The following is a 27386-nucleotide window of genomic DNA, read 5'->3' as shown; positions in this document are numbered from 1 at the left end:
ACAACGGGAAGAGGAGTAGCAGGAAAAAGAGAAAGACCAAAAAGAGAGAGAGAAAGAGGGTCCCATTTGTGGATTCACAATTATATCATACAACGCTTGAGCTCATGGGAAATGGATCTCCGTTCTCTGCATCTGACCCTTTCATTTCCATCTGTACACAGTTCTCCCAGATGGAGAGTGGAGATGTCCAGTGAACTGGGGCAGTTTCCAAAGACAAGATGAGGGAAGGTCTTATTTGGCATACATGAACACAACAAGAGGCGTCTCTTACTTCTCCCTTAAAAAATTAGCTCCCTTTTTCTCCTCGGCAATGACTTTTGCCCAGTTGTCTTAAACATCCAAAATGGAAACTCGATGAAATCCCACTCCAGCAAATACCTGGGAAGAACAATTGCCAGGGCTCCCCCCACCTCCCTTCTCCCTGGTCGGTCTTCCCTTGGATCCACCATCCTGAACTCTCAGATGCTTTGTGAAAACAAAAAAACATCCTGAATTCCACCAGAGGAGACATGCTGTCTCAGACCTGACGGCTTTCCTCACACTTCTGCAGTTGCGGTGCCTCAGTCTTGGGCCACAAACACAGCATGGATGGTTTAGTGGACAATCACATTGCAATGTTTTAAATTTTTCTTTTTCTTTAAAAAAAATAAATAAAAGAAGAGGGAAGGAAAAGTTATACACACATGTATCACAGCATTTTCAAAAGGCCTTCTGCTGCATTTATGTTAGCAGTTCAGCCTCAGTTGTAAGCCTGGATGTAAGGCAGCTGGAAGATTAAAACTTCATTGTTGGAAAGTCCGCTGAGATGTCCTCATGGAGTTTTTTGTTGTTTTCTGTTTGTATTTTGTTAGATCTGTTTATTATTATTATTATTTTCACTTGTTTGCTTCTCTCTAAAGTTTGGCAGGCAAAGAGAAAATGCTTTTCTGCTTTTCCCCACACGTTCTGTCCATTTTGTTTTCTGTGTTTTAAGCAAAAATTAAAAAAAACAAAAACCAAAACCAAAAAAACCCCCAAACCCAATGACAGAGCAGGCTTCTGTCATTTTGTTTTAAGAAAGAAAAAGAAAGTGGGTGGGTTTCTGATAATGGCCTTGAGGAGGTAAGTTGTAGAGGTGGCTCAAATGCTTGATTTGTTCCTTTGCTTGCTGTTTGCATTTTCCCTTCTGGCTGCAATGGACATGCCTTTTGCCCCCTCCCGCCCCACCCTCCATGTCCTGTACAGATTCAGGTTCCAGATCCCCCACACAGACCCCTGTTCCCCTTCCCAAATGGCAGTAGGTAGGTGCAACTGTATGTTCATTTGACCTCTAAGGTATGATGCTGAAGTTAAGACTTGGATGGAAGAGCCATGTGAGGGGAAAAGCTTTCCCATCGCTGTGAGAAAGAACGAAGCAACACAGAGTCCGGTGGAGATGTGAGTGCCGTGTTGGACTCAGCTCTACCTTGGCACTGGCATTAATTTGAGATTATATATATATATATAATTATATATACATATATATGCATGTATAGGTATACATAGACATATATATATGTGTGTGTGTGTGTGTGTATTTGTTTGCTATTTGTTTTAGCACACTGTCCCATTCTCAGGTCTAGATTTGGGGCAGTTGGTCCTGGGGACAGGTTGGACAGAAGGGGCCAGAGTGCAGAAGAAGCCAGAGATAAGAGTGAGGCCCAGGCCCCCCCACGCACAGAACATGGACCAGCCATAGCCATGGCTGATGTCGTCGGGAAGTCCGTACAGGTAGCGGGGGTAGCGGGAGAGCTCAAAGTTGATTCCAGCCACGCACGTGCACAGTGAAATGATGCAGAAGGTTCCTGGAGGAGAGTGGGAAGGGGAGAAGGAGGGAGGAAAAAAACAAAGAGAAGTTAGAAGAGTGACAGACAGACCACTTTCCAAGCCCCCTGAGAAGGGATCCTTACTGAGCTTTCGGAAGGGAAATACCTATGGGAAGATGTTCATATAGAAAGTGGCTTAGTCTAGTGGCTCCACGGGGAAAGAACTAAGTGCCACCAGAGCCCTGAATATTGATCTGATGCTGAACGGAGCTGTATGGAGAAACTTCAGCAGGAACAGTTTTTTCATTACAAGCACTCCCTTGGAAAGCAGAATGCTTTGTGAAACCATTGATTTTTCTGGAATTTTGCTTTAGACAAATACCGAGTGAATCATGTTTCAATATTTTTTTTTTTGGGGGGGGGAATAGCTTGAATATTTTGTTTAATTTCAATTTTTCAGTGATGGATTTTCTAGAAGAAAATATTACAAAATACTTGACATACTCTGGCTCTGTTGAAATGTACATTTGAAATTACTTGGGAGATTTTTTTCACACTTTTCTTATATCAAAATCTAAAATCTTTCATTATACACTCTCCTTTTATATACCATTGTCAAAATCTTAAAATCCCTCACAAAATTCAGATTCTACCCTCTGCATGACTCCAGTCCCAATCTAGATGCACTCTGCAGTCTTGGGGAAATCTTCAAAACATCCTGTTCTTGTTTTCCATCTCTGCAGCAATATTTCATTTCTTCCTGAGAGCACTGTGAGGACAGGCTTCATAACTCTGTCAGGTGGTAAGTGTTATGGAGAGACACACATATCAGATGAGGCTGAACCTTAGCCCACCCAGATGAGTCTAATTTTGATCTTTGGCCTCCAGCTTCATCAAAGCTAACTCTGAGCTCCTGAAATGTCACAGTTGCCACCCACACACCAAATAATGGATAGCTACAGATGCTACATGCCTGTCTCAAGAGATAACAACTAAAGTCATCATAAAGTTGGTAGTTTAGTCTTCCTCTCCAATTCCTCCTTGTGTGGGCCTCTCTGAACTGTCTGGAGAGCTCTCGGCATAGAAGGCAACCTACAGAATGCGTGCTGTGGTAACACGCATGGTCAGTCCCATGTGTCGTCCCACTGCTTGTGCACAGATCAGTAGCATGCCACGTGTGCTACCTGTGCAGCACGTCCTGTATTTGTTCACTAGCATCTCCTGGCGAGGAATCTCCTACTCTTCCTGGTCTCATCCCTAAGACAGCATGATCCTCCAAAGCAGTCACAGCCAGCCTGGTTTGAATGTCAAGCTCCTTTCCTCTGGTGCCCTTGCCTCCTTCTACTCCTTCCGCCCCTCCTCCTACTTCTTTTCTGCAACACATTTCCTGTTGTTTCTCTGCTGCTTTACTTAGTAGGAACATCACACATGTCTAGAATATACAGGCAAATCTCTATCATGGACCTCCTGTGAGACCACCCTCACGGCCCTCTCTCTGTTCCCTCTTCTGATCACTGCTTTGTCTATTTGGACTGTCTTTTCTCCAGTGTGTTTTCGAGTGCCACTTGTAGATACTCTCTGTTGTAAAGGTCAGGGAATATGGGAGCTCTGGGTGCCTCCTCTAATGATATATGTAGCTCCTAGATGGCCCAGGTTATTCATAAGTACTCATATTATGATAGTGCCACAGGGTACCAGTCAGGACCAGTGAGCTGCTGTGGTAGGTACTATGCCTATTTAAATAAAAACAGCCTTCTTGCCTCTCATCAGCACCAAATTAGTCTACAGTCAGTGCTCTGGACTTTTGCAAAAGCCTTATGAGACACCAGAGTCTGGAGCTCTCTTCAGAGATGCCCTACACTACTTCAAAGCATAGAACAGCATATAAATGGGGAGGTCTCCCTTCCAAAATCCCTTACTCAAAAATCAAGTTGTTTGACTAGAAAACACACAACCCTTTCTATGTTTTACCATGTCACTTAGGTTATCCAGTAACATGAAGGTGTCTGGCAAGAACACATTTTTTCCCTGTGTGATATGTCAACATGACTAGTACGTTGTCAGATTGGGGAAAAAAGGATCCGTCAGAGCCACTGTGCTCTGAACTAAGCTCTGTGGCTCATTTCAAATGTCTGTGGTTAGAAAATGACATGAAAGGCCTTTCTTTGCTAGCAAGAACATGATAATTTCAGCTCTCTCGAAATATAAAATTGTTAAGAAAGGTGGGTGGGAAAATCTGTATGGCCAGACTGAAGCTGCATTTGATAAGTACAAAAGGGAAGGAAATAACTTTGGATTTCAAATACACCCCATGCTTTCTTGCTTTGTCTTGCCTATTTTGATTACAAGCTCTTCAATGTAAGGAGTATTGCTTACTCTTTGTATTTGAGCAGTGCCCAATATATTGGCACTCCACCTTGCTGGGGGTATTCTGCCCCATAACAAATGAACAACAAAGAGGAATGAGTAACCATAAAGAAAAAAGCAAATCATGAGCATGAGACTTCTCTAAAAAAAGGCTGCCCCCACCCTGCCCCTTCACTGGAGAATGTGCTAATCCCACGACGATAAATAATGACTGCCATGCATAACGTTACAGGATGCATAGTATGGTCCTCAGCCAGTCACCCCCCAGGGCTGCTGCAGGATGTCTTGAACGGCACAGGTTTATCAGCCTCCCTAGTGCTATTCATTACAGACACAAAAGATGCCATTTTATACCACCTGGAGGAATCTTTATGGCCATTATATGGCCATATGAGTCCTATGTGTTGTTTGTATTCAGCCGAGCAAGGAAGTTCCCACTTGTAGTTAATCTGGCCTCTCACCAGGAGGGTTACTGATGAAAACTGCATGCAGTTACTACCCCATGACTGTTTTGTAGCTTTTCCTCATGAACTGGCAGTCCTAACACAAAGGACCATCCTTGCAAATCGCACGATTGCTGGACATCATGGTGAAAGAGTCACGGGTGGAAGGGATGCAGAGACTGAGCTTACACTTGGAAATGTAGCCCCTGCTAGCCTGGGTAAGACACGGAGCTGGGATGGCCTGTGACACTGCCTGCACTATGGACACGGCGCTTCAGAGGCAGCAGGGCTGCAGCAAGTCATGAGCATCCCCAACCCTGAGATTCTTTTCTCCCCAGAAAAGAAACTGAACCCTTATTCATTTTCCTGGCAGGTTCCTGCCGCCAGTGAGGTGCCTCCCTACATGTGCACTAACGCCCCAGATCCCCGGCAGCCACAGCAATACAAACTTTAATTTCTTTGTGAAAAACAATCCTCATAACTCTGGCCCAAGCAGATGACCAGATCTGAAGGCTGGTGGTCCAGCCGTGGCACTGGCACACAGAATGTGAATGACAGGTGGTAGTAAGAGCTCACCAGGGATGTGCTGGTGTGCGAGCTGGATGGGGGAGACAAAGACCATGTCCTTCAGCGGCTGGGGACAGCAGAACGCACTAAGTTCTTTGTGCTGGGATTTACCCGTTATCATCCTAAGCGAAACACTAATGAATGAGGCAAGGCAACAGCGGCGTTTTTGACGAAGGAAATTCACGTGTCACTGCAAAATGCTTCAGTCAGGTGCGAGATGAAATTTCATGTAAAGCCATGTCTGTGGCACAGAAGCTGCTGTTTGACGTGTAGTGGAACCTCCATCCTGACTCCTTATCAGAGAGCTGCCCTTCCTCTGGGGCTGGTTTTGACAGTGCCTGTCCTGCTAACTGACTGAGGATCAACCGTGGTTTGAGCACCTGAGCTATTAAATGCGACATGGCTATCTTGTGCTTTTCCTTCTTATATATTACAGAAGAAGGATCTTAAACATACCCTAAATGTCTCTTCCATTTAGACTGGAAGTTTGTTTAGGACAGAGATGAATTTATTTGCTATATATGTGTATAAGACTGGGGTCCTGCCATCCTTGCTGCAGGGGCAGACATGGTCAGGAGAGGGATGGCTGGGAAAGGTAATATGGCTGTTGGTCAAAGCCTAATTCCGTGTGGATTATGACTCACAGCCCTTTGCTGCAGCTGTTTTTAAGCATGATTATATCAGGCAGAGCCGTGGGCCTCTGCTGCTAGGAATTATTTTTTTTTCCATAAACGTCCATTTTCTTTCCGATCAGCCCGGCTGTGCAAGGGGCTGCAATGCCTCTGCAGTTTTCAAACCTCACCTCCAGGGAAGGGCAGAACTGCTTGTGAGTGAACCGATTTAAATACAAGCAGGCTCAAACCATCCATACCAAACATGTTTCAATTTTGTCTCATGTAAGTGCCCCCCTGAACCATGTCAGAAGCCATGTCCTTTGCCCACACACCCGGCATAGCTTCAGGAATGACAGAGCTTGAGGGATTTCACAGGGTCTGTGGTGTTTCATGAGACAAGAACTGCTGCTTTTCTTAGATATGCTGCAAACCAAGGTGAGCCTTCATGGTGCTGGTGCGCAAACAGACCCTGCTGGCAGGAGCTTCATCTAAACATCCTCGTCCCTAGTATTAGGGTTGAGGTGTCTGACTGTAGCCTGAAGGAGACATCACCAATTTGAAGTCAAGGGAAATCCAAAAAGCCAGTAATTAAAATGATCCAGGCACCAAGCCCAACTCTGAGACCCTCCTCTCTACAAGGCATTTTTCTCATTATATGGAAAACATTTCTTCCACATCTGACAGAACGACACTTGTTCTCTCCCTTCCCCCCACAACAGGCAGAAACGACTCACGAACTAACTGTGCTGTCAGATGTACAAAGTAAACAAACAAAACCGCCCTGATTCTTCTCCCTTTTTTTTTTTCCCCGAGATAAAAATGTCAAGCAGTACTTATAAAGATTATTAGATAAAAAGAGAAACACAAAGGTACGGATTTTAAGATGTCCTCTGAAACCAAGCAGTTCTCAAATAAATGTGAATCTCCACCTTTTAAAATGTTTCTAGTAGCTGCGATTGATGGCAATTTGTGGCCATTAATGTCTTTGGAAGGAGTGCTGTTTATTTAATTATCATCACTTTTTTATTACAGGGTTATGGGAAAAAAACCTCACAAGCGAAACAACATTATCTTTACTTTCTCTCTGCCCTACTAGTTTTTACCATTTTCAAGGTACATCAAACAAACAAATAAAATGAAGTCTGATCCTAAAATGGAGTTTGTACCATTAGCTATTTAAATTATATCACAATCAAATGAAATTATTAAAGAATAAACCAAATTCTTTCCCAACACAGTGATGACAAAAGCCTTTTGGAGGGAGCAGCTTTGCAGTAAACTCCTTCTGTGCACGGATTAAACGCCTCAGCAGCACGCAGCTCTTGAGAACACTTTATTGCTCTGTGCATACATGCATAGAATATAAATTATTGCTTAATTATGTACTGTTCCAGCAGAAGCAGCTTGCAGCCTCACCGATAAGTTGCAGAATAGCAAGGGGTTTACTGGAAAATTGCCCTTATAAAAAATGCTGAGATGGAAAGAGAAGTCTGACTGGGTGATGGAGATTCAGAGCAGTGTCCTTGTGAGACCATAAACCCACCTGGGTTAGAACTCAATACATTTTTATTTTATACTAAAAACCAGTGTAAACTGCGGGGTCTATAGCGGTGCCATGCTATTGCATTGTAGCCACTGCCAGAATGCAGTTTGCATTTGGCCTTTGGCCTCCTACCTCAAAATGTACCAGCGGCATCCGTACCCCAGCAGACCTGTACGCCTGCTGCGTGTTTCTTCAGCAGCGGTGCCTGTCTATTGAATTGTCGCTGCACAAGCTGTAATATGTTATGGCATCAGAGGACTATGTATCCTCTGTCACAACTGCAAATACTTAATAGGTTCCATCCTTAGGCTCGTGTAAATCAGTGTAGTATATGAAACAATACCACAGCAGTTGAGGGCTGATCTCCAGTTTGCTATGCTGGTACAACCAACGGTCAGTCTCTATTGCACATTATAACACCCTGCAGATTTGCATGTGGTGACATTTCTGCTGCCATATCCCATGGTGCACAGGACTGCACTAGGAGTAGATACCCATGCTGTGCACTACAGCAGCCTGTTGAGCACCAGCTATGAGCATGCATCCTCTGAAGTTATAAGTTGGCATGTAAGGCAAAAGCAACACTATGTAGCTAAAGGCACATTGTTTTGATAAAATGGACTAGGGACAAATAGGGGAGTTGATCAAAGCCTGAGTTGAATAACCCTCTGATTACTTTAGCAATGGTGATTCCTATGACCCACCCAAAATAACCTAGCAATAATAAAGTGACTTGACTACAGTCGTCAAGCAAACGTAACGGCTTATGAACTTGCAGCCACAACAGGGGAGGCAGCAAAAATTGTGCCAGTTGTAGTAGTGGGATGTGATTTAGTATTTTAGTAGGAGCAGAAGGGAGAGAAAGGAAGAGGATCTCTTAATGTCAAAATGAAGATACATCCTAATCAAAGGTTAGTGAAATTATCCCATTGCTGTGCTGGCAAGCACCATGCATGGCAACGTGCAAAGGCTGCCGGCAGCTTTCTTTCATCCCCTACAGTATAGACCTCCCAGGATGGCCTAGGCAGAGACTAAAATATTAAAGGGTAAGGGGCACTGGAGGTCTGAGCAAACTTGAGATTTGCCAGATGACAAGATATATAAGTTTAGTATCAAACTGTACCTCAGGCAGGTTCTTCCCAGCCTAGCATTTGCCACAGCTGAAGAGAAACTTCAGGGGTCAGGTTGGGATTGCCTTGTCACACAACATCTCCCATAGCATGAGGAATCCATGCACCACATTGTATTGGTCTTTTAGCAACCAGCTCACTCTGCCTCTCCCATGTAAGGTCTTTTTCTTCCAGTCAGAAAATTGAATCTCTCTCAGAAGGAACCTCTGAGGGTTTGTGGAGTCTTTCTTTTGTAGGAAACCTTAAATGGCTGAAAAGTCTTCAGATAGATGTTCTTCAAGACAAGCGAGACTGGAGAACAGACACAGCACAAACATCTTCAGTGCAGCCCTCTTCCACATTGCCTAGTGTGTGCCACTAAAAATACTCTTAGAGGGAATACTTTCAGGGCTGAAAGGGTAGAGTTATTCGCATGCCTTTTTAATCCTTTTATTTGCTGAAGGCACTACTAAAGAAGCCATTGGGAGCTCTGGATCATGGTGGTGGCTACCTGATTTGGATATTTTCCCCTTCAGGGAAGCCTATCCATTCATTTTTTCAAGTAACAAAAGGACTCTTTGGTTGTACAACTTTCAGTTGTTTGTTCTGAATGTGAATTGAGGATCTTTGCTGCAAAAGGCTCTGAGCTCTATTACTGTTTCCCTGAGCTGACCTACCAGGAACAGAAAAATCCTTTCTGTATGTGCTAAGCGATACAGTTACTGAGATATAATAGCCAGAAATCAAAATAAGATGTAATTGTCTTGTCAACAAGGACCACTGGACGCAGGCACCCCTATGAAGTTTACATCATTCACCTGAATGCTTGCAAGCAACTACCCTGACCCCTTTGTTACTGCCTTAAAGGGTCACATTCTGAAATCTTTCCTGTTGCAGAGGAAATACCTCTCCAGCCCACACAAGTACCTTAGCATGACTCGTCTTGGTAACCCCTGGAAGAGCCAGTTGGGCAGAAATAAGGAAGGCCACACTCATCTAGTTTCTGTCAGATCCAGCTGCTTTTTCTGTGGAATTTCCAGTAGCCAGTTGGAATCTGTCCAGGCAGATTAGATCAAGCAAGCGTAGCAGTGATTTGTCCAAGGGGAATGTTGTTTTTCTAAGTTGACAATCAGAGGAGCCAAGAAGGTGAATCTAAAACTTGCTTCAGCATTTAACAAGATCTGCCACACACAGAAATTTGCTCCCCTTTCTCTCTGTAAAGAACTCTTCCTGTCTAGCAAATCATGCCAGTATTACTCTTCCTTCTGTTGCATGTGCAGTCTTCTTTCCTCTTTGATGCCAGGCATGCAAACAACTCAGCAAACATTTTTTTATAAAACCCAACCCAATAATAAATGCCAGTTCTGTTTTCATTGTCTGTCTGTGGCCTTGATGCATCTTGCCATTGGAATTTGGAAGTCAGCAACAGATCAAAGACCTAGTGACATTATTAAGGGATAAGAAACAACCACAGAATTTTAAAATACATATAACTTGTTTTCCAGGGCTGTGGGTGGGAAAGTCTCTTGTATTTCTATCAGATCTGTCTCCCCTACTCTGCTTCTACTTTAATTCACCTTCTGTCAGCCCCTCAAAGACCCACTGACATCCCTGAGAAGCAAACGAGATTGCATGCCCTCCATAGACTACGCTAAGTTTTCTGTTCTCATAACTCTAGAAGGTACTGATGCTTCTGTCAGTACCTCCCATCCTGGTGAGGGAGAAACTACAAGTCAGTATAGCTGACTTAAAATGAACACACAGAGGAATATGAATAGTTCTTTTTCCTGAAAAGCCAGAGTGAGCTGACTCCTTAATTTAGTATAAGCTAAGTTCAGGGAGACCCATTTGAGTTAAAACTGAAAAACAATGAATTTATAGGCACACATACACGATTTCCCCTGTCTTTTGCTCCAGACTATGAGATCTCTGCACCTCATTACGAAGCTTTTCCTCTCCTTCTCCTAAATGCCGGTGCTCTTCTGTGATCAGGTATAAGGTTGCTTCAATTGCTTGTGTTGGTATTTCTCCCCCAGCCTGCAAGTGCACATCTAGGAGCATCAGAAACAAGCCACAGCAAAAAAAAAAAATAAAAAATCCAACACATTTGAAGGTTGACTTTGAAGTCAGCTGATAATGTTTCCATGGAGATAAAATACCATGGAGTTGACAATGAATTCTCTCATTGTGCCTTTCCTTCCGGGGGGGGGGGAAGGGTAGGGGGGGAGAAAGACCTCTAAATGACTACACCTTGCAGTACAGCTGTGTTATTGATTTGAAAAAAAAACCCCAACGTTTCTATACCCCACCCCACCTCTATTCTCTTATGGAGAAGTTAACTCTTAGGTCCTGGCTTTTCAGGGTTAGGTCTGTTGGTATTGGCCAAAAGAATCAGCTAAATTCCTGAGGTATTGCAAAAAAAAATCAATCTAATGAAAATAGTATTCTGTGAGAAGACGGACATAATTCTGCTTGTGAACTTATGCTGTAGGGGATGCAAAGATGGGTGTTATGATTCCCCTTGAGGAGTATTACAACATGAAATTATAAAAGAGCATTTCAGCAGCAGGTACGCAGCGACACACAGAAGCTGTTACAGTGAAAGTTGGTGATATTTCATATTTCCAGAGAGTCTCCTATTTTGGTTTCAAAATGGGTGGCAGCATTAATAAAATGTGTTCTCAGTGCACCAGAATCATAGAGAAGTACTAGAAGTAAAGACTTACATGCCAATCCAGCTCTGCCTTTTAAGTATAATGTGTTGTGAGTCTTGTGCAGCCTGCTGAGCAACTGTTTCCTCGCTTGGAAATGCTAAACGGGCCACCTTGACATCATTTAAAAACCCCAAAAGATGGTGAGGGGGATGTATGTCAATGTGGATGATTTCCTAAATGTTTATTTTTGGAGTGAAAACAGGAAATCAGATAACATTCAAAAGTAAAGTGATACTAATTTCTAAAAGGTGATTACTAATGGTTAGTTGGTCAGGACAAAGAAGCACCTCCAGTCCTATCCATGTATGTGGACTGGACATGTATATGTCTGGTGGACCTATATCCACATATATATATATCTCCATATATATAAATATATTTGGACATGTATCCATCAGTGCCTAGGTTTTGAAACACATAAGAAAAGAAAGGCCACACTTTAGGCCCCAGAAACATAGCCTAAAATGGGACCAAAGAACATGACCTGCAACCCTATCTGTGAAGGATACCACAAGCTGTGTAGGAGAGAGCTGTTTGAAAAGAGGGACTGACAAATCCTGAAAGTGAGGAAAAAGCGTATTTTTAAAACCAGGCTAACTCTTATTACCTTAATATGCATGCACTCAAGTCATCTTACATTACTGCCTGATGGGTACTGAGACACAAAGCCTGCACAGCTGCTCTGGGTCTCATCGCAGGTCCATAAAGACTTTCATCAGCTCCTTTTCTGCCTTCCCTAACACCCTTGTAAATGTATTTGACGGTTTTAAACAATCAGGAGCCTTAGAGAGGTTTAAACATTTAAAACCTATTAATGCCGTACATTAACTCAAGTTCATTCCAATTTGAGGCCTTAAATCACTTTAGAGCATAATGCAAAATTTCACCAAAAGCACAAGTAGGAACAAGAGTGTACATGTGTGGTGCGGGAGGCGTGGCAGAGGGGGGACTGACCTTGTCATGCTGAGGCTTGTTTCAAAGACTTTCATAACCAATTTATGGCATCTCTTGATACAAACCAGTCTTTGTCTCCATCTGGAGGTCAATCCACATAAATAAGTTCTTACAGTGGCATGCAAGGAGTTTTGCTGAATTCTAAAGTTCCTCTGCAGTTATCATTAATTTAGTATCTAACGCAGGATTAAAGCATGATTGGCATCTCATTTTTTCCAGTGATCCAATTTTTTTTGAATTATAAATACTTTTCAAACTGGAAAAAGGCATTATGCCTCTGCGAAAACTACATTTTTGCCAAGCTTCGCAGCTCACGTTATAGCCACTTATTGTAGATCTCTGTTTTTGTAGAGATCACATGATGTCGCTTAAGCTCTGTATGCATACAAGCATGCATTTGCATTTGCCTTTCCATATGGAAAAAAAGAAGCACATGAAACGGGATTTTCAAAGAATAATGTTGTGGAAAAGAAAAAAAAAGTCACAGAAAATATCTTCATTCTTCAGTGTTGTGATTGATCATGTCACCACAAGTGAACATCCTGAGGAATGGGTAGACACCTTGATCATTAGTGAGAAACAGAAATCCTAGGTGCCCTGTTAGACCCACTGTATTTCCAGATAAACTCCAAAGAATGTCTCTTACTTTCTCTTTTACATCTTTCTCTTTGCCTCCTCTTGGCAGCTGCTATGAAGGTACTTCATAACCGCCTCGGAGACGTCAATCACAGAGCTTTGCCTTACACTTGCTGTATTAAATTGCTCCATTTGTGTTTCTTAAATTATTCAGCAGTGGAATGATTATTTTGAGATAGCAGGACCACAGTTGTGTAGAATAAACACTTATTTTCTACCACTATGTTCTATTTTCAAAGTACAGTGCGTTAAATTTGGGACGCAAATGACTCAACAGCTGGTAACGATCCATGGCTGCAAATACACAGATGCCTCAGTTGTCATCTACTAACATATGCACAGTGCAGGCGAAGGAAGCACAGCACACAGGCTCGGGGATTTTGAAGACAGGACTGTCTGTGGAGGCGGGGAGTGAAAGAGGACACAGAAGCATGCAGCGCATCTGTACCGACGACTGTGCTGCACGGGCTCCCAAGCCCTCTTTGGAAGTCCCACTTTCTGATGGGGTTTGCGTCCCTCAGTATCAGCCCGGTCGTCAGGTGCTGGGCACAACAAGTAGCACTCTGGTAGCTGCTGGGCTCTAGTACGCACGTTGGCACAAACCCCTGCGAGCGTCCTTGTACCCCAGCACCTTGCGACAGACCCATGTGAAGCATGGCATGGCTGGGGCAAGAGAAAGTGACCCAGTGTAAATGGTCAGTCCATGCTCTGGCTGCAGGGCTAATAAAGTAGTTTGTCGACTTACTCCTGGACTGAGGGAAGAAATATTTTGGAAAAATTTCTGAGAAGGGAGGAGGATGGAAATGATTTATAAAAGGTTGGTTCTCCCTGGTGTTGAATACAAAAGCAGAATGCACTCATACATTCATAAGTGGGTTGTTCTTTATTTCTTTAATAAACATCCTTTCTTCTTTCTTGCATATCTGAAATAAAGCATTAAATTGTGCCAGCACACCTGCATAACTTTATTTTTTCTTCCCTCTCACACATCTTTTCTGCCTGCTTATCTCTGCCACAGCAGCCAGCACTGCAAAGAATAGGTGTTCACCTCTGCTGTGGGAAAAGGTTTGAAGGTTTTGTAACCCTGACCTAAGTCCTGTGAGTATGGACGGGCAACACTCTTAGGTGGGTCAGAAGAAACCCAAATCGGCAGCAGAAGTGGAGCTGACAAATGGTGCTCAAATCCCCCAGACTGGCAGATTGTCATTGGAGAGGAGGGAAGAGGAGAGGATGAAAGAAATTAGTGATGTTTCTAAAAGCACATGCTAGGACAGAAAATCAGAGAGGAAAAACTCCATAGCACTGCTGTATGCGTACAGCCAGACTTCCAGGCCTTTCAGTGCCAGTAAAAGAGGGAATATCAGACTCCCAAGCAAAGCCCCAAGCCCAGTATTTCATGCAAAAATGTCACTGGACAAAGACAAGAAATGAGCTGCTACGTAAGACTACAGATCATTTTATTACAGATCTGTATGGTGAAGCTAAACCACATGAATAAGGGCATTTAGCAGCTGGAATAATTTCCAAATAGGCTAATTAGAGATTGAATTATTAATGGTAAAATTTATAATTGGCTCAAAGCAAGGTTACAGCAAGAAACACACTTGACTTTGCAAAGAATAATGAATATTTGCAAGGCTAGTAAAATTATATGCTTCTTTAAGGAAACTGTTAGCAAATGGGGAAAAAACCCTAAAGTGATCCTAAAGTGCGTGTCACAAGACAAAACTGGCAGAGACCAGATAACAGTGAAGAGAACAGGTAAAACAAGTGCAGAGATGATTTATTGCATTTATTTGTAGTAAATTTGGAACAAAATAAGACAACGCAGAAGTCTCTCCCTGAAGGGCTGCCTTGTTAGGCATGCAGTAAAACCCCTAACTATTTCACTGAAATGTGTTCTCAATACAAATTACAGACTTACAAAAGGAAAATACATGAATGTGCAGCTGAAGGACAGAGCTCTGATAAGGATGACAGAACGTCATTCCTTCTGGGTCTTTTAATAGTTTTACAAAGGCAAGTGATGTATCTGTGGCCAGGGATGTAGTTTGGCCAGGGATAATTTTATGCTGAAGCTAGTACTAGAACAAGATACTGGAAGTGCCATTTTGTATTTCCAGCTGGGACAAGGGACAGCAGTTCAGCAGGGAGGTGCACCAGGTGGGGAAGGGGAGGATGTAGCCACTGCCGAAACACTGGAGCGTGCCACCATGGGGCAGCCCTACCACCCCGCTTTCCCCATGGTAGGCACTGATGAGGAGGAAAAGGGCTCTGGAGCATTTAGGTACAAAGTCAGCCCTGCCCTCAAAACTCAAAATAAAGCAAGTCACATGATGTTTCAAAACAGCTGACTGAAATGAAATCAGAGCTAAACTGGGAAAACAACAGGCTATCAGAGATTATCTTTAAAAGCTGATTTTATAAAGCAAGTACAATAACAGAAGATGTGGTGAGCTTGGGTTTGCATGGGTGTGGAAGGACAATCAACCTAACAGAATCTGAGATGCTGAAACAAGAAAATCCTATGAATGAATGTGCTGGAGAGCAGGTGGAAAAAACAAGAGTCAGATGGTTATATAGCTTGTCTGCCTATCATGACAGAGGAAATATTCTTAAACAACTTGATGAAGAACTGAAAGGAGGGATTCCTGAAGATACAGGAATTTGCATTGGTAGTGTTGCCAGTGTGCCAGTTCACAGCATCCCAACTCTTTGGAGCCGGAAGTAAAATTGAAATTTGACCTTGACCTGGCAATAATATTAGGGGGAGTATTGAGGGAGTAAAGACACCAACCAAATGAACTGACAGGTTTGCCATGATAATAAAACCAAACAAGTCAAGGATTTGAATACATTTAAAAGATCTTCTCAAAGCCAGAAAATGTGCACTCTACTTCCTGGGAGCTGATGAGGAGGTCACATCTAGACTTCAAAAAGCAAAGGCATGGGTGTGGTGCAAGTAAATATACTTTGGTCAAAACACAACATATAAAGTGCCTCACACATTTTCTCAGGCAGATATTTAACTGAATTCCTTTTAGACCACGAGTATGTACTTGATGAGCATGAAAGCATCAAGTTTGCCACAGGACTCTGACATTTGAAAGCAGTGTTATAGATGCTTCTAAGGTTCCAGAAATTATTATAAAATTGCAAAATTACTGGATGACATGCCCAGTATGGAGCTTTTACTGGTGCACAGATTTTCAGTAATTTGCATGTAAAGAAAATGCAAGAAGCTGCAGGAAGATGTGCTTGGAGTCCTGTATAATTTCAGTATGACCCACTTCTGTAATAGACTTAAACAGTCTCAAATAAGATGCATCAATGAACTAGTCTTAGTGAAACTTAAGAGCACAATTCCAAAAGGAGAAACTCTGAAAAAGAGAAACTCTCCCACCTTGCAGGATAAAATCATACTGACAATACCAAAATGAAACTACAAGAGAGTGCAACTCTGGGTACAGGAGGCTATGCAATAGTACCATCATGCAAAATGAGGTCAGAAATACTGAACAGAATTTGCAGTATCCATCTGGCTCTCTGCAAGATGAGGGACTGAAAAAAAAAATCCTACTGTGGTCAGGCAAATGCTGTCGTTCAAGATAAGGAATCCAAGTACAAATTCTACAATAAATACAGAAAATTATGCAAAAGAACTTTGGAAGCCTTAAGAGACCTGTGATTGCTGTTGATACAGATACATTTGGACTAAACAGGAAAGATGAATTATTAATAATTTTTAACTTGTTACAAAACATGCTGAATAACAGTGTAAAACACTCTAAATCACAGTTTACATGTCCTGGATTCCAGATGAGCTAATACCAGATAACGGCCTGCATTTCACAAATGACTTATTTCAGCAATTTGCTTGAGAAATTAGATCAAGCACACTAAAGCAAGTCCTTATTAGGCACTGCCACATGGACTAACAAGAAGACTGTTCAGTAAATATAATAAAGAACCAGAGGTCCAAGTAAACCACGTCTGGTCTTGTTAGATTATCACAGTACACTTTTCAGTGCTCCATGGAGATTTCCCGTTCAAAGAATTATGGGCAATAAAGGACAAATCCCATAGATATGGCAAGCCAGGAATGTTTAATCATTACAGAATTTCTATTTATCTAGAAATTAAAACAGAGCAAATGTTACAAACATAACCAAGACAAGTAGTGTTGCAAATGGAAGAGAAAGTTAGATTTCAGGCTGATTATATGGCTACCAATTTAACACAGTCTACTCTCATCTAAAATAATGTCAGATGTCATAAGCCTCCCAAAGCATTTTTCTCTTCATTGGATCAGAGAAAAAGCTAGAGAAAGCTGAGAGGCACTCTGGCTCCATGCATTTTGAGGACCAGTAGGATGGTATCTTGACAGCACTTGTGCCATGACAGAAGTAACAAGTTTGTACTCAAACACTGTCAAGCAATAAAAAGGTTCAAATTAAAAGATTGGTTGGCTGCAGAAGGAACGACTATGTAACATATGACAGTCTGAAAACATTGATAGCTACTGCTTTTTAGATTAGATGGCTCTAATTGTGTATTTTATTAACTGCTTCAGTTTGTAGATGTTACCTTATGCACATTTGCTGTTAAAAGAAATCAGGAAAGGTGTAGTAGTTGCCACTGACTTGCGCAAAACAAGGATGAGAGCAACCTTTTGTAACCCTGATCCACGTGCCTACACTGGAGCAGAAAATGTTTGATCTCCTTCCAACACATCTTTATTAAAAATATCACGCATCTTGACAGAATTTGGCAGATAAAATAATCTGGTGCATCTCATTTCAATTAGTTTCAGATTCTAACTGCTGGATCTTGTTATTATTTTATTTATGCTACTATCAGATAGCTTCTCCTTGCATAGGTACTTCCACACTGTGTTCATGTCAATTATAAACCTTCTGTTAAACAGTTTCAAGCAATTGGCTTTTTGTGGCATGCTGTGTTTTTCTTGTTTTTCAGACCTTGAGTCACTCTTGTAGCTCTTCTGCAAACCTCTCGCAATCTTTCCATGTCCCTCTTTAATATGGACATCAGACTAGGATGTCCAGAAATAGCTTTGCTTTGCCCAGATAACCCCACCTCATGCTCTTATTGCATATTCCCATCAAAACTGGCACATTTAGCAGCGGCAGTGCACTGAGAGCTCCTGTGCAGCTGGGTGATCCCAGCAACCGTGATCCCAGAGACCTTTCCAGAGCCGCTGCTTTCCAAGAGGCAGCCTCTCGTTCTATGAGGATGACTGGCACTTTTTGTTCCCAGTTGCATGACCTTGAATCTGTCTCCACTGAAACGCATATTGTTTGAGCATACCAAAAGATGACTTTGTAAGCTACGAGTGACCCAACCCATTATGCATGGTTACACTGAGTCGTGTTTCACATGAAAACTTTTATCAGCCATCTTTCAAATCACTGACAAACTAGTAAATAACATTAAGTCAATAACTAATCTCTGCAGCTGCACTAGAAACTCTCCCATGTATAATGATAAGTTCCAGTTAGTAAACAAGACTTAGCTAGTTTCTAATACATTTTTCTGTATTTACTTAGTATAGTCCTAATGTTTTAATCTGAATGTTGTGCTGTAGTAAGTTAAATACCACACAGATATCTGAGCATATTACAGTAACGTAGCCCCTGTGCAAACTAAGCTTTTAATTACATAAGAAATACCAAGCTAATTTGGCAGACTCAGTGCCCATAAAGTATTGACACCCACAAGAAACCATTTACAGACATCCCCAGACAGACCAGCGTGTGCTTGCACAAGGTACTAGCAGACTTCAAATGCGTTTGTGGGCACCGAGGGCGCTAATGTCTATCTCACCAGCACCAACAGCGCTGGAACGTAAGTACTTGTTACTCAAGCACTAAACTCCTCTTCCGGGACTACAGAAGCTTCCCTGTATTTCACACTCTTAGCTGTGTCACACCACAGTACAGATAAACAGGCGACCAAGTGCATTGAAATGATATCTCCATGGGGGGCAAAAAACCAGTCAAACCAAAACCACTAGCAGAGAAAAGAAGAGAGAACAGAAGTACTGCTGTTCACCTTGAGATGTTCACTCAGCACCATGTCTGGGACTTCACTCTCATACCCTTAAAGTCACTGTGTGCCATGAAACCTGCAGGTGATAGAAAGTTGGATGGCATCTCTGGTAAGGAAGGCTGGAAGACTACATGGGAAATGTTGGATGACCTTGAGGGCTGGTGCAGTAGAAATGAGAAGAAGCTCAAAAGCACAGAGTGCCAGGGCATGTACCTGGGGACCAATAAACAGAACCTCTGCTGTAAATTGGGAGATCATTAGTAGGAAATTACAAAGGAGGAGAAAGGCCTGGATGTATTATCCAACTGAAGGATCTTCAGTGGGTCTTCAGTGTGATGCAGCATGAAAAAAGGCAAATATAACCACAAATACTTCAGGCAAGGGATTTCCAGCAGGAAAGCGAACTGTTATGCCACTATACAAAGCATTGGTCAGAACTTGTTTGGGAACAGTCCTTCTCATCCTTAGTAGAAAAAGGCAAATACAAACAAAAACAGGTGGCAGAAAGGGCTGCTGGATTGATAACTGGTCTTCCAGAGAAAAGTTTACAAGAACATAGAATATGTAAAGTGGTAAAAGGAAAACAGAGGATACCATTACTCTTCACAGATAAATCAGAGAAAGAAATGAGACACTTTAAGTTTATATTTGACTCAAGAACAACTGACGAGGAATAAATATAGGTTAAAACTTTGAGCACAGTTTCTAGTTACCAAAGTGTCCCACTATGAAATAGGGTAGCGGTGGGAATAGCATCTGCATAATCTTCAGATTTTTATTACTAACTTTTATTACGTTTAAGCATGATGGTGTTATTTGCAACAATAGAGCACTGGACTAAACAACTAAGGCGACCACTTCCAGTCCTCTGACTTACAGACACTGTTTTGTGATAGAACTAACACGTTACTGTGGTTGGGTTATCCTTGATGTACACCAGAAGGTGGCTGAAATGAAAGCAAGTCCAGATCACCTAAAACAACTCTGAAGACTTGTTTTCAGTAACTTAGAAAAGGAGGGACATGTGGAAAGATGGAACATGAAAACAAGGAAAAGAACACATTTCTTCAGACACCAACATCCTTACCTCCCATGAGGAAGAGAAGCCCTGCCACATACTGCATAAGGCCTCGATCCCAACAGCACCCCAGCACCCCGATAATCCATCCGAAGAGTATGATGGCCACAGCCATGCCCATGAAGCCAGCTGTCATCCTGCGCAAATCTGCAGTGGGGAAGACAGAAAAACAGCATGCTTGTGAACAGTGATAAATTATCAACATTAGAGGTTCATAACAGTCTTAATCCAAAATGCTACCGATCTGCAAGGTCTTCAGTGTGTGTTGGCATAGGATGATTTGAGTAAGGATGGTTCAGAGGGAGGACAATCCATAAATTAAGATAGTAGCTTGGGCTGGGGAGAGGGAGGAGGTGACCATTTCACCACACAACGAAGCTCAGTGCAGATGCAACAAGTGACTTGTGCCAATTTGCTCAGGAATTAGAAGTTGTAAAATGGACTCAGTGCAATGCTGTGCCTAATAACTCTGGTGTCTGGGTACTAGCACAACTTTGTCTAAATCCTGCCTTCACATCTGCATTCTTTAGTCCACTGCATCCAATGGATGTGCCTGCTCAAACTGATACGCAAAGCAGTCTCTGTGCTTTCCTCTACTGCAGACATGACAGGGGATTCACCTCGGTTCTGACTCCCTGTGTGATTTTGGGAAGTCACTGATCCCCTCTGGGCCGCAGCTTCCCGTGTGTAAGTCGGGGCGTAGAGCCTCGCTGTCCAGCGGTGTTGTGTGTGAAGCTGGGTACCTCCAGGATGGCGAGGCATGCAGATATTCTGGTGTCAGAGATAATAAATGCACTGCAGATACACGGCTGGGGCACAGGACACTTTATTTGCCTCTCTTGTATCTAGATGATGACCTTGTTAGATGATTTTTGGTGAGGACGTTTTTGAGTGCTCCAGGGAGCACTGGGCAGAGGAGGAGGGCAGCGGGCTGGAGTGAAGCATTTTGTGTTCTGCAAGTGGGGACTGAGTACTGCATCTGATATGGCTGCATGGGCTTGATCTGTATTTATTTCATAAATAAAGAAAAAAATCCCCAAGACCTAATGTAAAGAACTCTTAAATTAAGACCTTGCTATATCCCATATTTGCCTTCTGCAAAAAGGATGGCACTGCTGGGATCTCTGCTCCTGCATCTTCACATCTGTTTTTGATGTGAAACCTGGGCAGGGAGACCACCTGGCAACCAAAATAGCAAGGACTGTGAGAGCTGAAGAGCATCTTTACGCCCTCAAATAATGGAACAGATGGAGGCATCTTCACTAACATTTGATTGTTCCCTGTACCCCCTCATGCACGCATAGAAAGTTTAAGCACTGATATGTCAAGACTATATGTGCTGGGAAAATTCCAGCCAAGTCAGTTCTCCAAACATTTGTTTCCTTCTTGAAACAATTTTTTTTTTTTTTTTTTTTTCCATAGCAATGATTTCACTTTCTTTCAAGAAACAGAATGCTTATGATGGGGGCAGAAAGACTTGGAAACTGTGAATCATCCACCAGTCTCAGTGGCAGCCTTTCTCCTTGGCTGGACTTTGTTTCTCAATTGCTGTTATTTTTTTTACCCTTTTTCCACAGTGGATCAAAAGGACCACCAATACCAGCAGTGCAGATTCAGTGAAATTTGTGAACAGTGATAAATTAGCATCATCAGAGACACATAAACCTCCTTATCCAAAATGCTAAGTGTCCACGAGGTCTATAGGTGTGCTGGGACAGAATGATTTGTTTCAGTGGAAGGTAGTTTACTCAGAGCTGTGTTCATTAAAGCAATTCTTATGCAAGATCGAGTTGCAGAACACAACCCCTCCCTTGCAACTATAACCGGTTCCTGTAGATTGTCACTATTTTTTGCAAGGAGCCCCTCTGACAACATAAGGATTACCAGGCCTTCAGCCTACTGGTGACCAGGGCCCTTTTAACAAGATACACATCTTCAATTTCATATTTTTATCTTCGGTTTTGTGATTGTTCCACCAAAAGAACCAAACAAAAACTTCCCACAAAGCATTGATATTTTCAAGGAGGTCTGGTGCAGAAAAAGTTTCCTGCAGAAACTCGTATGTCCCACAGGCAACGCTAGTCCCTGTTCACTGAGAATTTCTCAGAGTGCTTTCTAAAACAAGCAGTAAATGTGAGTAAGCATCTTTGATGGCAGAATGTCTTCCTACTTTTCAGTCCGTGAAGGCCTGGGTTCAATTTGAAAGATAGATTAAAAACGTAAAATGTTTACTGTTTCCTATGTCATCTTCAATAACAGCACAACACGTCTCTCAGAAGTGCCGCACAGCTGCCTGTGTCAGCTCTGCAAGACCCTTCCATTGTGACTGCTGACTCTGGGTAACAGCACTTGCTCATCCTAATGGAAACATAACCTAAGAACTTGCTTTTAATTAGCTGAATTTAAGTAGCTTTATTCAGCTACAAGATGTCAGTAACTCCTCAGACCTACCCCAATGACGAGCTGATGGAGCCAGTTTTCACAGGTCCCAGAAGGGATCACAAGCATCCTCACATCCTATATGCCAAACTAAGGAATGGATTTTACCCCTCTGAAATCAGTGTGAGTTTTGCCATTGAACAGAAAAGTTAAAATAGCAGGACCAAGATTTCTAGGCCCAATTTTGAAGTTTGTTTCACTTGACCTCTCTTTCTGATGGAACCTGAAATTCCTTTTCTAACAACACAGCAAAATCCATCAGCATCTTAACTCTGGGCTTACATTATCTCTTGAATAAAACAGAAAGCTAACCTCTGCCAGACACTTAATACCACATATAAAGAAATTCAAAATTGAAATTCTTTAAGAAATCCTAGTTCTCGCAAATTCAGTGGGCTCACTTTAAGATTGCCACTGCTTAGGCTACTTGCAAATCTGCTCCTCACAAGCCCATCCATTAGAGCTTATTTGAAATAAATAAAACACAAACTTTCTTTTCTATTCAAAACCATCTTGGGTTTTGTCCTGTCATAACCTTCCTTGAGGGCAGCCCTTGCTAATAGCAGTGCTGGGAAAGGGGGTTGCAAAGTTGGTTTCATATACAGCCTGCGCTTGTCCAACAGCATCTTCCCAGTGCTCCTCACCTGTCAGAGTCCACATGAAGCTGAGGTCAGTGCTGGGAACAAGACTACTCTAAGTGATTCTTTTGTGGGAAGGTATTTAATGTATGTAACCAACCCTCAGGCTGTTTAGTGAGGAGAAGGGGCAGGGAACAGGAGCCTTCTTTTCTGGACACAAACCCCCATTAGTGGTACATTTTATGATTACTATTCTGTTGGTGTGGTGCTCCACATGGAAAGGACAGGAGAAAAGCAAAGATTTGCATTGTGTACTCGAGGCAATATATAAATTTCTTCTGCTAATTTAGGAGCAAGGGATGCCATATAAATATAAACAACAGCTCATCAGTACAAATTGGTGAGGTTTTGTCTGAGTTTGATTGGCACTGATAAGACCTTTCGTGAATACATCCTGCAAAGGTAAAAAGGGTCATGCTTTTTCATGTAACACCACTTTATGAAATCTGAGCACATCCTGAGTTTGCTTTTTTTCAATTTTTCTGAAATTGCTTTTATTTATTTTTAGATTATGAAATGAATGGTTCTCCACACTCGTTCTTTCTTAGAGAACCTCTCTGAGTAACTACAGCATCCCAGAATCATGGCATGACAATCTCAGTCAACCAAAGGAGTGACTATGCCAGCAAAATGCATTGTTGAATCTTACCCAGCCAAATAGGAGCTGCAACAGCAAACACCTTATCTGATCTCAGTCATGTGCACTGCTTAGCTGGTTTTACAGCTGATCCTCTACTGGATACCCATCCCAAGTTCTCACACTGTAGCAAAGTGTACAGATTGCAGTGGTACCATGAATTCCCCTTCTCCACCATCTAGTAACCCAAACCTTTAGAAATGTAGCTACAGGGCACAAGTAAGGAATGTATTACACTACTTGTTCTGTAAGACCAATAATGCAGAAGTTGATTTTCAATGCCTGTTTGACCAGTAGTTTCAATGTTTTACTACACAGACTTAGATATCCCCATCACTTGTGGGTGAAAGTGCAATATTATCTTTCCACTCGTGTTTTAGAGACACCGTTTTCATCCCATTTTCTTTTTTTATATTAACAGACTAAAAGCTATGTGTCAATATCTTCCCCTTGGCAGTACTTTCCATGCCTAGCACTACTAGAGGTGCTGCTGCATGTAATAGGCAGGGAACTCAATCCTGATTCAAAAACAATGTGGATCATCAGGCATCATGTTCATGTAGGCTGGAAACAACAAATTTCTTGATTGATAACATTGGAGAAGGGACAGGGAATGAAGTAATCCAATTCCCATGACTGAAACTGAAATGGTAAATTTGAAAGCCACAAACTTCATGAATCGTGATGAAAAGAGAAACATTAGCATTTTAGACAACCTCCTTAAAACAGAGACAGATTCTCATAAAACAACATGCACTTCCTAAAAGCATTTTAGTCTTCCGCTGGAGAATATTAACTCTAAAGGTTTTCTGAAGATAAAGAAAAGCAGAAGAGCCGATTAAGATCTGTTTATTTCCTAGCAGCATGTGGTAGAAGGTTCTCTCTGTCTGTTTGCAAATGCCCCTGCCCTTCATTTCACCCTGATATCTGTCCATCTGTATTTGTTATGAGCAATAAAGTAATTCATGCTGGTTGTCACATCGTGGAAGAAGTTTCACACCCCAGCAGCTGCAAACATAACATTTTTGGAATGAGCGTTGCTTCTTGAAAAATTCAATATGCCTTTTTGACTTCTGATGCTCTGTCCTCTTCCTTGAAATTGCAAGTCATCTTTCTAAAGCAAGGGCTCAGTTCTCCTGTTGATACCTATCTTCCTTTCCACAGAGGAGTTTAATACTACTTCCAAAATATTAGAGATTTCTTTCCTCACAACACGTACAGGAAGGAAAATATGAGCCTCTTGTGAACGATAGGGAAACCAAGACAAGGTGAGAATAGTCAACCTTCCCATGGCTACATGAAAAGTTTGCAGAGGAGCATATAATTGAATCTATCTTACCTGGATTTCTGGCTGGCCCTTTAACCACACAGCACTGCTACTGCTTTCAGAAGTGCTTGTTCTCAAGTGTTTGCTACCAGATCAAACCACAGTGCTTGTTATCAGACCATCAGCAAGTGCAACACTGCTGCAAATAGTGTTCCAGATAGTCAATCCTACGTGTCCTCTTTTCTTCTCCCAATAGAGAAAGGTCCATAGGGACTAAGGACCCTGAAGTCTGTATCCAGAATATCTAGAACAGCTTAGAAGACATTCTGGGTATAGTGCCGTTCTTTCCTGAGATGTACCAACAAAAGGGGAAACCAAAAAGGAAATCGCAAATGTATTTCTGGGCCCCTCTAGGACCAAATATCAGAATATAGTACCGCCACAAGCAGAAATAGACTGGGATAGCATAATTATTTAGCATAATCCTTCATTGCAGGTCACTTTGATCTATACCCTCCTGTGCTCAATTCGTTCTCATTTGTCTTTACCAGTGTGGGATTAAAAACATTTATACTTGGAAAGAGTCTAAATCACTCCTTTTTCATCTTTTTTCCAAACAAATACATGTATTGGAAATTGTTCAAGAACTGCACACAGCCCAAGAGCACAATTTACCAGATTTCACTAAGCTTTGTTTAAATGACTTCTCTTACGAAGAAGCAGCAGCACAGAGATACCTTTCTCTGGCATCACCCCTTCTCTTACCTCACCCCAAAACTACAAGGGGGTGCAAGATTTAAAATTGGACAGATGTGTCTTTTACTGAATACCAGCCCTAGCAGCTCCCAGCTGCAATGAACAAGGGAGTATTAATGCAGGTGATTTTGAGTGGTTTCTTCTGACTCTCATGATTCTCTCCGCGCAGCTTAAGTCTGTATTTTGGATGAGGTTGGCAAGTGGAGGGTGAGGTTTTAATCTTTTCTTTCCGCTTCAGGTATGGAGAGATAAGAAAAGAAAATGTATTAGTCTACCTGAGACTCAGATAAAATCTCTGAGTGCCTTTTACTGAATCATATGGCAACTCAGTCTCCAATTTAAAGATTAGTCTAACACAATCCCAATGAGTACAACCCACTTCAACAAAAGTAACAGTGGATTATATTTATATGTAAGTATTCTGCATCAGAGAATGACTCAGAAATATGCGTGTCACAAGCACATACACTAAAACACAACCCTTTCAAACCCCTTCAAAAGAGAGAAAGAGCAGCAGAAGGCCCTCACAAAAAGAGAAACTGGCACTCTGAAGGATTTAGGTGAACCTTCATATCACAAGAGGCACAATGGTGTTAATAAGATACATGCATAACTTCTCCTAAACCAGAAAATCCCATCACCTTCCCTTGACTAGAGTTGGTTGTGTGAAGAAGTGTTAGGTGTTTGGTTGCCAGCATGTATGAACTTGTCTATATGGAAATGCTATTAGGAAGCTTCACAAACTGGCTGTGGCCTGTGCTAGTCAACATGTCCCTCAGGATGGGGTGTAGAGTGGACATCCTGACACATGATTTATTCTTGTCAGGACAGACCATCTATCTGGATATCATCCTCCAGAGTTCTTAAGTGTTCTTACAGTTATTTAAAACAGAAAGAAAGGTGTCAGCTGTGCACTGCTGGCACTTCTGCCTGCCTTCCTTCATAAGAAATCCCAGCAACTTCAGAGTCAGGTGAGCAGTTCATTAGAGGAGAAACAAAGCCCTCTTCTACAAAGGCTGACGCCTTCAGAGGTTCATGCTGACAGACAGCAAATTCCACATGACACTGCAATTTCTTGTCTCTGGTGACTCTTCTCATTAAGCATCAAAGAGGAAGGGAGCATCCCAGACCAGGTCACACACTGGTGTGTTACTGTCTGAAAGCAATTCCTTCTGGTTTTGGGAAAATTACAGGGGCCTAAGAAATTCTGCAGTGGCTGAAAGCACCATTTGGACCTTGAATATCAAGTTCCAATTTTACTGTTGCCTTTTGCTTGTGTAGAGCAGAGAGCAGACAAAAGAAAACCACTAGATAATAAGAGAGAGATTTAAGGAGGTGGTAGAGAAGGAAGGAAACAAAGCTTGTTTAAGTGCAGGGGAAAAAAGGTGAGAAAAAGTGTCTCGTGAGGCTGAAAAAATGGATTTGTCTTCAAGAGGCTTGATGATATAGATATTAGAGATGTCAATGCATAAAGGAGGCATTTGTGCAGCAGAAATTTAACACATCAGATGCAGTTCTACCATAGAAGGCAGAAAACGTAGGTCTTGGGAGAATGATGGCTGTGAATACCATCCCATAGAAGGGTTCAGTCGTTTGCTTCAATCCTACTTCCCCTTCTGCTGAAAAAGCAACTTTGGCCAGAGAAGAAAAATGGGGTTTTTTATTATCTGCTGTGTTGCTACTCAGCTCTGAGTGACAGCAGGCTAGGAAGGAAACAAAAGCTTTGCCCTTATAACCCCGATGTAGTAGGCCAGAGTAGCTGAGCCTATGC

At 42.1% G+C, this 27386-nt stretch overlaps 1 protein-coding gene across 1 annotated transcript in view; it reads right to left on the bottom strand.

Annotated features, from left to right (window-relative positions):
- Positions 1-1230: 1230 nt before the first annotated feature.
- The window catches only part of TMEM178B (transmembrane protein 178B), a 221734-nt gene continuing 195578 nt past the window's right edge, over positions 1231-27386 (bottom strand). The window contains exons 4-5 of the mRNA XM_075755566.1: positions 19888-20025; positions 1231-1823 (exon numbers count right to left, since the gene is read on the bottom strand). Of these exons, the coding sequence (XP_075611681.1) occupies positions 1573-1823; positions 19888-20025 (389 nt within the window). The 3' untranslated portion in view covers positions 1231-1572. The remainder of the gene's footprint in view (positions 1824-19887; positions 20026-27386) is intronic.

The sequence above is a fragment of the Balearica regulorum genome, chromosome 1 (genome assembly GCF_011004875.1).
Source record: "Balearica regulorum gibbericeps isolate bBalReg1 chromosome 1, bBalReg1.pri, whole genome shotgun sequence".
NCBI lineage: Eukaryota > Metazoa > Chordata > Aves > Gruiformes > Gruidae > Balearica > Balearica regulorum.
Note: the sequence above shows the minus strand (reverse complement) of the source record. Positions and strands in the feature narration are given on the sequence as shown.